The sequence below is a fragment of the Anabrus simplex genome, chromosome 7 (genome assembly GCF_040414725.1).
Source record: "Anabrus simplex isolate iqAnaSimp1 chromosome 7, ASM4041472v1, whole genome shotgun sequence".
Lineage (NCBI taxonomy): Eukaryota > Metazoa > Arthropoda > Insecta > Orthoptera > Tettigoniidae > Anabrus > Anabrus simplex.
The window spans coordinates 142314558-142326761 of record NC_090271.1 but is presented as its reverse complement, the minus strand read 5'-3'; the positions used below and the strand labels follow the sequence as shown (position 1 = coordinate 142326761).

Genomic DNA, 12204 nt, shown 5'->3' with positions numbered 1-12204 from the left:
CATCAGGCATATTGTGAAGAAACGCACTAAGTCGATGACTTAGTGCGTTTCTTCACCACTTGCTATTCATGACTTAGTTCCATTCTTTGCTGCACGTTGCATGCGATGTAGGTATAACAGGGGATATTTCAATTTACGGCGTTGGTACAACACAAAGGACAACATACTGGAGGGAAACAGAAATCGTACGGTACATGGTGGGTTATAGTGTACAGTATTTCAGTTTGTATCTCGGTGGATGACAAAGTGATCTTTGTATTACGTTTGAGAATATGACTCAGAAAAGGAAAGCACAGCCTGAGGGCCATAAACATAGTGTTCTGAAACACGCAAGACTCAGAGGACTAGCATATGTGAATAAACGTGGGAGAGTTGTGGAAGGCAAAGAAACCGGTTCTGACTGCAGGTAAGTAAGGAGCTTGAGAAGCATCACTAGGGATTGTTTAGTAAATAATATTCTAACATGCAACCAAACTTTCTACTCTTGTTTTAGATAACAATACGTATGGTACAGATTTATACTTAGTATTAATAATATGTTATTCTTCTAGATGCAGAAAGAAGTGCTTTGAGATTATCAACGAAGAGGCTTGCATGTCCATTCTTTCCAAGTTTCTTCAACTTCCCAGTAAGGATGCACAAGATTTACACTTGCAGCGCCTCATCGAGAAGAATGAAATTAAGACCAAAAGACCAAGGAATGAAAATTCAAAGCAGCGAGCAGCAAGTTTCACTTACTTTGTTATGGATGGCAACAATAGAAAGAAGGTATGTCGTTCAGCTTTTATGAGCATACATGCCGTCACCCAGAAAAGACTATTCCGTATCACAATGCTTCTTCTTCTTCATGGAGAAATTCCCAGGGACAAGAGAGGAACCAATCCAAATACCAGAAAGATACCGGAAGATGTCACTAAACTGATATCCGATCATATTCAATCATTCCCTCTGAAGGGAATGGAGGGAAAGAAGTGCATTACTTAGATGCCCGCTTAACTATTAAAGAAATGCACAAAATGTTTGTCACAAAATACCCGGAGTGTGGAGTCAAGTACAGCTTCTACAGGACTTATTTTGTTGAGAATTATAACTACCGATTCGGACAACCACAGATCGATGTCTGCAGCAAATGTGAGGAGTTCACAGCTAAACTTAGGAGTCCACATATTTGTGAATCAGCAAAGCGTGCAGCTCAGGCTGAATATGATGTTCATAAAAGAAGAAGCAGGAAATTCTACAGGTCTTTGAAAGAAATTGCAACACTATGCAGAACAAATGACAAAGTGACAGGCCTTGCCTTTGACTTTATGCAAAATCTGCCCCTGCCACACATACCGGTGCAAGAAGTGTTTTACATGAGACAGTTGTGGGTGAATGTGTTTTGTATTCATGATCTTACAACGGACAAGTGTGTTGTGTATATGTATCATGAAGGCCAAGGAAAGAAGGGTGCGAATGAAGTTGCTTCTTTCCTGAAAGATTATATAGACGAATTTGTGTCAGAAAATGTTGACCAGTTACACGTTTTCTCTGATGGTTCTCCAGGCCAAAATAAGAACCATACGGTCATAAGACTAATGCTAGGCCTGGCAGCTTCAAATCGATTTAAGGAGATTAGACAGTACTTTCCCGAGAGGGGTCATTCATTCCTACCATGCGACAGGGACTTTGGGGTATTTAAGAAAAACATTAAGAAAGTAGAGAGAGTTTATACTATCGAAGAGTATATGGCAATTACTGTAAACAGCAAAGCAAATGTTACAGTTAAGTTAGTAGACTCAAGTGCAGTACTTAATTTTGACAAGTGGTGGGCTGAGTTTTTAAAAAAAGTGACTATCAGCTGAAACATCGACAAAGAATACTCCTCGTGCTGGAAAGATTGCATTTTCTCCTTCGTTTAAAGAATACAGATATAGGGCAGAGAAACCAGAAGTTCTTGTAGCACTTCCCTTCATAAACAGCATTGTGAAACATACGTTTCATCTTGGGAAAGGTAACTTTTGCACATTTTCCTTGCAACCAATGGCAGCATATCCAGAGGGTGGGGTTCCAATAAAAGCTGAGAAGATAAAGGACTTGCGTAAGCTGTTGAAATATGTTGCGAATGAGGATGCTTTGGCATTTTATTTGGACATTATTTCGCAGCCAATGAATTCCCCTTAGGTTAGTAGTCTCAGTTGTAATACTGTAGTTATTTGGCGCTTCAAGGTCATTTGTATTTGTTTTCCCTGATTTTTTCTGTTGGATAAACTGTAAACAGTGCTTATGTATTGCATTATGCTATGTTTAATATATAACAAATATTGGTGTAGTTTGTATGAGAGATTTATTCCCAAACTCAAAATTTTTTCCGGTATTATTGGAGAAAGGAACTCAAAAAAGTTCAAACGGTCATAAAATTTATAAATTTTTCTTGAACATTTTCCTGTTACCTCCGTTACATATCTATCACTGAACTAAATATTATATAAAATAATGGGAATTATTCATTGAAGCGTGTCGAAGAAAATCAGTTTTTTTGCTCTCCTGAAAAGTAGCAAAATCTGACTTAGTTCCTTACTCGACTGCACGATTCAATTAAACTGCTTAATTCTTATGATCCATGGAATTCCTTTTGTCCCCAAAATGTAGAAACCAGAACTACATTCTCTGACCGCCTCCAGAAAAACTGATTTTAAAACATACAATTGGGTGCATTAAGAGAATTGACAACATCCATGAAGAAAAACAACTATATATCACGAAACATAGCACGAGCTGTGAAGATCAAGGAGCCTAATACGGATAGTACAAACCAGGACTACAGAAAAAAGAAAAAGGTATTTCTTCCTTACGTAGCAAGTATAACTGAAAGAATAGGGTGCATTCTTAGGTAGTTTAATTCCAGTTTTCACCACAGACCAGAAGTTCAAATCCCTGTTTCGACCAGTGGGAAAAAAAAAAAAAAAAAAAAAAAAAAATAAATAAAAAAAAACCCCACCTCTTGAAACACTGGGCGTCTATGAAGTTCCGTGTGGTTGATAGTCGCTCATATATTGGCATGACAGAAAGGCTTATTAGCATCAGGGTGAATGAGCACATCAAGTCAGTCATCTTCATCCTCCACAGAAAAAGCAATAAGCCAGTCTGCCATACAGTGTTGACAATTTATATTTTCAAGATCCGCTAAATACTACTAAAAATCTGCTAAAATTCCGCCAAGAAATCCGATCTCAAATAATGAGCAATAAAAATGAGCAAACCGGGCGAGTTGGCCGTGCAGTTAGAGGCGCGCGGCTGTAAGATTGCATCCGGGAGATAGTGGGTTCAAATCCCACTGTCGGCAGCCCTGAAGATGGTTTTCCGTGGTTTACTATTTTCACACCAGGCAAATGCTGGGGCTGTACCTTAATTATGGCCATGGCCGCTACCCTTCCAACTCCGAGGCCTTTCCTATCCTATCATCGCCGTAAGACCTATCTGTGTCGGTGCGACGTAAAGCCACTAGCAAAAAAGAGCAATAATAATAATAATAATAATAATAAATGTCCGCACTCACCTGATCTGTGAGTTTCACTGGCATTAACCCCTGCCTGCGAGCTGGCGAACTAAAGCTTGTAGACGTTTTGGTGCCGGGTGCAAACTAGGTGAATCCCCTACCTCAAGGGCCACACACAGAACAGGCCAGTTCATTAAACGGTATTCCTTCATAGCATAAATATAAATGCTACTCTCTCACAGTTTCATTATCTGTCGTCATTCATCAACTGAGAGATAAGTACCCTTTCCCCACGCATTGCAAATTTACGACAACATGATCTCATAACATCAAATCTAAATAACATGTTTTCCTAATGTGATTGCTAGCTCCTGATAAGAAATACGGAATAGCTTGGAGACAGACTGGAGTACAAAATTTAGAAAAACCATAAACTGGATAAACCACTAAATTCCGCTATAATAAATCTAGAATTCCGCCAAAAAATCCGCTGTCCGCTAAATGATATATTTCTCCACCGGCAGTCTTCTAATTCCACCAAATTTAGCAGAAATTCTGCTAAGTTGGCAACACTGCTGCCATAGAACACTTCTACGGTACAGGTCATCAAATCCCTCTTTGAGCAGGCGAGGGTCATTGCACATGTAAAAGACTTCCATGCTCGAGTGTGCGGGAAGCCACAGAGATAGAGCTGTGCCCAAATAACATCAACAGGGAAGATGGCTTCAAGTTATCAAATACATAGAGACATGTTCTCCATAAATACAGGCATAACACCACCGCGGCACGGCGTGACACACTCCTGGAACTGTCGCAGAGGGCGGCGAATCAGTAACTTCACACCCAACCACCACAGCACAGCACGATGATACACGAGTCCAGTTAGTGGGCAGACTGCGGATAGTATGTTTGTGACTTCAACGTTCGTTCAAGAATTTCAATGATCACTGTCGGAGGCAGACATTCACACACCCTGATGAAGGTCACTGTAATTTGGTGGAAAACTCTGCTTTGTTTTAATAATAAATAGGCTTTGTAATAAATAAGTTGCTTCAATCCAGATAATTTTATTTATTTATTTTAAAATATATATATATATATATTTTTTTTTTTTTGAAGAAGTGTGTCATTACTTCACATGCTATTGCAGAACCATCCAGGACTCTACCTTAAAAAAAAAAAAGAAGCTAATGACAACTTTCATCATGTTAATACATGAAGTAAAATATTACAGTCAATAATGGCATCATCTTCGTCATCACTAGCAGAGGGATTATATTTGTCGTTGCCATCTTCCCACAGAAAAACAACCTTAGTTCCGTCAAGTGAATTCACGATACCACATTTTTTGAAGAACTTTTTCACCAGTGGTAGCGGAATAGAATCCCATACACATTTTACCCACTCACAAATCTGAGTCCCTTTTGACCAAATTATTTTTTTTCCACTCTACATGAACTCCGGTTTTTCATCAGCTATCCATTGAGTACATCGTTGTTTCAGCGCTGCTCTGAATGGTTGGTTTATACACACATCTAGTGTTTGGAGGATGGATGTTAGACCTCCAGGGATAATCACCAAATCAGTTTTCCCTCGTTGCAACTTCTCTCGCACTTCAAGCTGTGTGTCTGTAGAAGCACGTGTTACGTAAATTTAGCAGTGCGCCTGAGTGACGTTGCCGAACATACATCACCCATTCAACCACAAGGTCCATCCAACCTTCTGAATTTGCTCTTGCCAGTATATCTTTCACTGATACTTTCAGGATGTTTTATCTTTTAAATATCATGTAAGGTGGTAGCTTTCATGCACTGCCAGTTATACACAACACGACCTTTGTTTTTCGTTGCCGCCAGTTCATATCAATACGCTGGGGTTCCTTTCCTGTTGACAGTATTGTCAAGAGGTGTTTTGAAATAGACTGATGTTTGATCATTGTTACCAATCTGAGATGGTATATATGATATTCTCAGTGCAAATTATTATGTAGTGATGAAAATTCAATACGTTTTCTTCGTAATCACCTGGAAGCCAATGAGCAATTCAAGTTCATCTATGGAAGCCTAATCCATTGTAATTTTAAAAATCTTGTACGCCATCCCTGGCTAGCTTTCAAGCCCAGTTCCAGTGCCTAGTTCCTTGGCTATATCTAAAGCTCGGAGTTACCAAACTCGCTTGTAACTGTGTATACGTATGGTCTGTCATCTGCGTAATCACACAGGCTTTTTTTTCCTATGAGCTCCAGATGCTTCTCTTTTTGGCTGCAAAATGCTCATCAATTACTAATTTCTTTCTTGAAGTCACATTTTTTTTTGGCCAGTTGTGAATCCAACATTCTCTGACATCACACTTTCTTCCTGCAGCATGTTTTCCAATGTTCTCTGCATCTTCAATAATGCTAAGCTTTTCTTAAGTGTGAACAAGCTACAACAAGAACTTGTAGCCATACTTAACTCTTTGTTCACACTTCACTTCTAACATACTACTGATGCCACACAGACCAAAGCCGGACAACAACATACTGTAATGGGATCCATTGTTTGAGGTCAAGCGCTACCAACCTTATTTCAAATAATGCTGCACCCCAGTTTTTATTTGCTACATTCCGAGAAAAATGTACCTAGGTATATATGGTAAATACTGCACTATATTATGATGAAAAGAAACTGTCACCCATACATGAGGACTAAAATACTACATATATTTGCAAGACAATGAAAGCTTGTCTCTAATATCCTAGTCCTTTCAAGCACTACTGTGTAAATGTGCAAATACAGTAGTATGAAGCAATATCCCCTCACCACAACTTAAATGACAGGATGCAATACTACGAGAATGGAATAAAGTGCACCATCCCAACCATTTGCAATGTCTCCCAGTCCAGGAGGTCCTAAATGATGATCTCTGAAGCCAGCTAACATCTAGGAACTCAAGTATCGCAAGGTGGATTCAACATCAAAGAAGAATGGCATCAGGTTTGGAACTCAGCACTAATTAACAATCAAGGCATTACAAATCCTACCAGGAAAATACAGGGAACTAATGAGGAACATATGGACTAGACTGAACTGACTCAGGACAAATCATGCTAGATGCAACCACCCACTGAGGAAGTGTACTCGGCTCTAATCTGACTGCAGTCACTGGATGTCAATTGGTGATACAGGCTCTTCTAGAAATTTTGTTCTGGGCAGTTTGTAGGTAGAACTGATATTTGGAACGGTGCACTGTTTCTTCATAACCTTCTTCCAATCTTATCCTCTCTCCTCAACACCCTTCTTCACCAGATCAGTCCATTTTCCTTTGGGTCTGCCCACTGGTCTTTTTCCTTTTACTCCTCTTTCATATTCTCTTCTTGCAGTTCTGCTGCAATCATCCTTTTCACATGGCCAAACCACCTCAGTCTTGCTTTCTGGATCCTCTGTACATAATGCATGTGCTGTGTATGTACTGTATCATTTTTTATGTAATTGAGATATATAAATAATAAAATGAAAGTTGTAAAGAGAAATATCAAGAAAGAAATCTGTGTCTAAAAATACAAATACAAATGACTTGTACTTACTATGCTCAGGTCTGATAAATTTGATTTACTACTGGCTACTGAAGGGACCTGGTTATCCTCAATATCTCCCTCTTCACTTTCCACTGATCCACCATGACGTGTAGAAGATTCCTTGAGAAAACGATCTAAATATGACATCTGAGATGGGGGTCGCTCCAAAACTGAAACAGTCATCAGGAAAACCTCCATAAATGGTAATATACCATCAGGTAGCACTTGTTTGAGAAAACTGTCTCAATATGCAACCTAGCTTAAATATAATTATTTACAAAGTAATTTCAAATTTTTCAGAAAAAAAAAAAAAGAAAACTTATAAAGTCAAATACTGTATCTTGTTACATCCTTAGAAGCAAGGAAACATAATGCAGTGCAAAGCTGGTTAAATCACAACACCGGGCTAGTCGGAAAAGCCAATGCCAAAGCTGTTTCGTAGCACAGGGTCCAACCTGGACACTAGCTTGGCTATAGAGGAGGGACTGACTTGCGAGGCGCAGTTTAGATAGAGGCATCATAATAAGTTTGATGAATGAACAACAATCATCAGATAAAACAGGAGATGAAGGCATCAGAAATATCAAACATGATAACAGAAAACACAAGTACGAATGTTTGAAAATCTGCTCACTAATAATCTACATAACAGTTCTAACCTGGGAGAAGTTATCGTTAGTCAACTGTCTGCCAATATAAAACAATGAGAGAGCTGGTTTTAGACAGATCAGACTCTCTGTGTCAAATTTATGAGAGATCAAACCTAATCTTAAAACATTTCAAGGAATCTTCATGATGGCAAACATTCAAATCCTTTAGAATTTTATGTACAGAGTGATATACCTTATGATTGCAATGTAGTAGAAATGGAGCACTAATACAAAACCAAACTTCATGACACTATAGCTTTGATGGGCCTTGACCTACCAAGCGACCTCTGCTCAGCCTGAAGGCCTGCAGATTATGAGGTGGCGTGTGGTCAGTGTGATGAATCCTCAGTCTTTATTTTTGGCTTTCTTGAACAGAACTGCCATCTTGCTGCAGGATAGCTCCTCAACTGTTTTCACATACATAGGCTGAGTGGACCTCAACCCTGCTCTCAGATACAGGCAAACAATTCTTGTCCTGGCCAGGAATCAAACCCAGCACCTACATGTAAGAGACAGGCTTGCTACCCCTAGACCACTGGGCTGGCGCACTAATACAACAGAATGTTGTTTGAGTCATCAGTCCATAGACTAGTCTGATGCAGCTCTCCATGCCACCTTATCCTGTGCAAACCTTTTCATTTAAACATTTTCATTTTTACATAACTGCTGTATCCTACACCCCCTCTAATCTGCTTGTCATATTCATACCTTGGTCTACCCGTACCGTTTTTACCCCCTACACTTCCTTCAAAAGCCAACTGCACAAGTCCTGAGTGTCTTAAGATGTGTCCTATCATTCTATCTCTTCTTCTTGTCAAATTTAGCCACAACGATCTCCTCTCACCAATTCGATTCAGTATCTCTTCATTCGGGATTCGATCTATCCAACTCACCATCAACATTCTTCTGTAACACTATATTTCAAAAGCTTGTATTCTCTTTCTTTCTGAGCTAGTTATTGTTCATGTTTCAATTACATGCAATGCCACGCTCCAAACAAAAGTCTTCAAAAACATCTTTCTAATTCATATAATAATGTTCAAAGTGAGCAAATCCTTTTTTTTTTTTCTTTCTTTAAGAAAGGCCTTTCTTGCTTGTGTTAGCCTGCATTTTATGTCCTCCTTACTTCTGCCATCATTAGTTATTTTACTACCCAAGTAACAATACAAGGTGTCCAGGTTAAAAGTATAATAATATAAAATTTAATAACTTGAGAAGTAGTGGAGATATTTATTTGTGGTTTGTTTCTATAAGTAGGGTAACTCAAAAGGTTTGTTTACGTACCTAATAAACCTTGATATGCACACCATTAGTGGCACAACAGACATCTAATCGGTATTTCACTTCTCTCCAAGTGTTCTGCAGCATTGTAGGCATAACATTTGCGATAGCTGCATGAATGCGATGACGCAGATCTGTTAGATCACGAACTGATGTCTGGTACACTTGATTTTTTACAAACCTCCACAGGTAAAAATCAAGTGGCGTAATGTCAGGGCTCCTAGGGGGCCAAGGAATTGATGGACTACGTCTCCCAATCCAGCGATATGGGCCTGTCATAAGGTTTACTTTTCCAACGAAGCTGCAGTTTGTACGCCCGTAAGCGCAACCTTTTGTGGACAACATCATGTACTGTCGAACGAGGTAACTGTAACTGCCTACTTGCTTGTTGAATTGACTTACGAGGGCTCCGCTTGAAGGACTCGTGGATTAAATCAATAGCAGCCTCTGAAACTGCGTGCTTGGCGTGGCGGCCCAACATCGACAGCAAGGTCCCAGATTCTCGAAGGCGCCTGTCCCATTTCAAGATTGTTACATAAGTGGGAACATCATCAGTTGGTAACAGTCCATACTCACGCTGAAATCTACGTTGTACTAGTGTAACGGATTTTATCTCCATGAGCGATAGCACACAGAACACCTTCTGCTGTGGAGTCTACATGGTTACTGGTGCATTCCTCGTGAACAATGCAGTTATGCGCATGGGCATGTGGTACCACCGCCACCGCAAGCGAACACAGAAAACGTTTCGAGTTACCCTAATTGTAGAAACAAACCGCCAATAAATATATCCATTATTTCTCAAGTTATTCAATTATATATTAGTATACCTTTAACCCGGATACTTTGTATTCATTTACTGCCTCTAAGACTTATTTCATAATCTAAGATTACCTGCATCACCTGACTTTGTATGACTGCAGTCCATTACTTTTCTTGTGGACTTATTTATTTTCATTTTGTACTCCTTTCTCAAGACTCCGTCCATACCGTTCAGTAATTTCTTCAGATCTTCTGGAGTCTCAGATAAAATAACAGTATCATCAGCAAATCTCAGGGTTTTGATTTCCTCTCCTTGGATTGCAATTCCCTTTCCAAATTCCTCTTTGATTTCCTTTACTGCCTGTTCTGTATAAAAATTGAAAAGGAAGGGGGACAAACTTCAGCTTTGCCTCACTCCTTTCTGGATTGCTGCTACTTTTTCATAGCCTTCGATTCTAATCACTGCAGACTGATTTTTATATAGATTGTAGATAATTCTTCATTCTCGGTGCCTGAACCTGATCACCTTGATCTTCTCCAAACTTGGTTTCAACTTGTCTTACCATTCTTCTGTAAATAACGTGTTAAAATTTTGCAATTATTTATTTATTAATTATTTATATATTTCCACATGTATGGTAGAACTGTTTGCTCTGTTGATGACTTGGTTCCTGGTAACGGTTTTCTGGGTTACAATACACTCACTAGAGTGGTCAGAACAAAAAAATGCATTACCAATAAGGATTCAGATACCAAAAGGTCTAATTCGAGCATGTTCAACTAATAAAAATTTTTAAGCTGTGAACTCATTCATTTGCAAATGATGTTAAGCACTTGTTCTTCCTTATGCTATTAACAGCTAGTTTGTAGATATGCATCAAATGAGGGTAGACTGAAGAGGATGACTTCTTACATAATGTTCTCTTGCACGATGTGCCAAATAAAGCATCTGAAAAACAACATTGCATGAGGTATTTATTTCAGAGATAGCCTCAAGTTTTTAAACATTCTTTCCATGCCTTTATCATGAACAATCATCATTGATTGGTTCATTGCTCCAGCAAGCTGGGTTCAGTTATAAACAAGCCTCTTCCAGTTTGTTCTGATGATCCACAGTTGTTGGTCCATCATACCATGAAAGTTCAAACATTGCTTTCCAGTGTTTTTGAAAATTTGTTTCCCGCTGGTAAAGCCACATTAGGTGTAGCTTACCAATGGTAAGACAAATACCAATAATAATAAGTATGTATAACAAATGTATTTGCCTTAAAGTCCTATTTTCATATTTAAAAGAATTGTTACATTTTTGATTTCAAAACAAGCAAGCCAGCTTGCAGTTTTACGTGATTGTTGATATCACGGTGACAGTCACAAGACCTCCTGTTTTATGTGGAATATGAACCAAAGGAACAAGACTCATAATTTCAGAACTCCTATGTGCATTGGCTGGCATCTGAGTCACAGTCTCACCTTTGTGAGAAGCAAGTGATGATTTTGCTGGCTATTATGCACACCAGTAATTTCCGTTAGGAATGTAGTGAAAACAGACATAGCCAGTCATGCAGTGGAAATCGTTTTATAGTTAGTTGCATCCATAGTATTCAGTTACTCTCTCATTTTCGCTGAGAATTGAATTTCTTCAGCATTTTTAAGCAAAAAATGTAGTGTTCATAGTTAATATTTCATCAAAAATATTTTAAAATTAACTTCTGATGTACAATATTATTAATTTTATGAAGGTTCTACAGTAACCAAAGGATTTTAATATGCACAATGTTTATACTGAAAAAAAAAAAAACCCAACCTGATTTTCTATTATTTATAAACTGATAATCCTTGTCCATTAAATTTTATCAGAATAATTTAAAAGGGCATAATGGGTCAAAAAAAGTGAATGTAGTTTGTTCCACATACCATCTCTGTACGAGTGGGAATGAGTGCAAACTTGGATGAAAGTGCAAATGGAGCCTCAGTATTATCTGCTTTCCTTACTCAAACAATGACCAACAACAACAGACACAACAAGCTACAAGCTGACACAGCCATTAGGGCAAGGAATTATAAAAGAAAACTACTATTTTATGGGAACAGGGGAGTTAAAGCAAAATAAAAATTAATAACATGTTGAACTGTAGCAGATATGAATGTAAATAAGCCAAGAAATCTAATTGAGTGTCCCAATGGTGGTATTAACCAAATGCTCCTCTACTGCAATAATCACAAAGGACATCCAGATGTGACTTGTAAGCTGACAACGTTATGCTAACAAACAAAACACGCATGGCCCTCGAACAGCATGTGCAGAGGACGACATGTCACAAGGAATTTGGGACGAAATTAAACCTGGAATGCGATGACCAAACAGAAGGCATAATTGCTGTAAAAGGTTAAACTTAATAATGTCACCTGGTTCAAATACCTGAGTTCACCTCAAACTGCACTACCATTCCTGATGTCAAAACAAGAGTCAGTGTTAC

At 38.6% G+C, this 12204-nt stretch overlaps 1 protein-coding gene across 8 annotated transcripts in view; it reads right to left on the bottom strand.

Annotated features, from left to right (window-relative positions):
• gek (serine/threonine-protein kinase gek) overlaps window positions 1-12204 on the bottom strand; it is a 736940-nt gene that overhangs the window by 203815 nt on the left and 520921 nt on the right. For all 8 annotated transcript variants that reach the window (XM_067151353.2, XM_067151356.2, XM_067151355.2 and 5 more), the window contains one exon: window positions 7044-7204. In XM_067151353.2, coding sequence (XP_067007454.2) covers window positions 7044-7204 — 161 coding nt within the window. The remainder of the gene's footprint in view (window positions 1-7043; window positions 7205-12204) is intronic.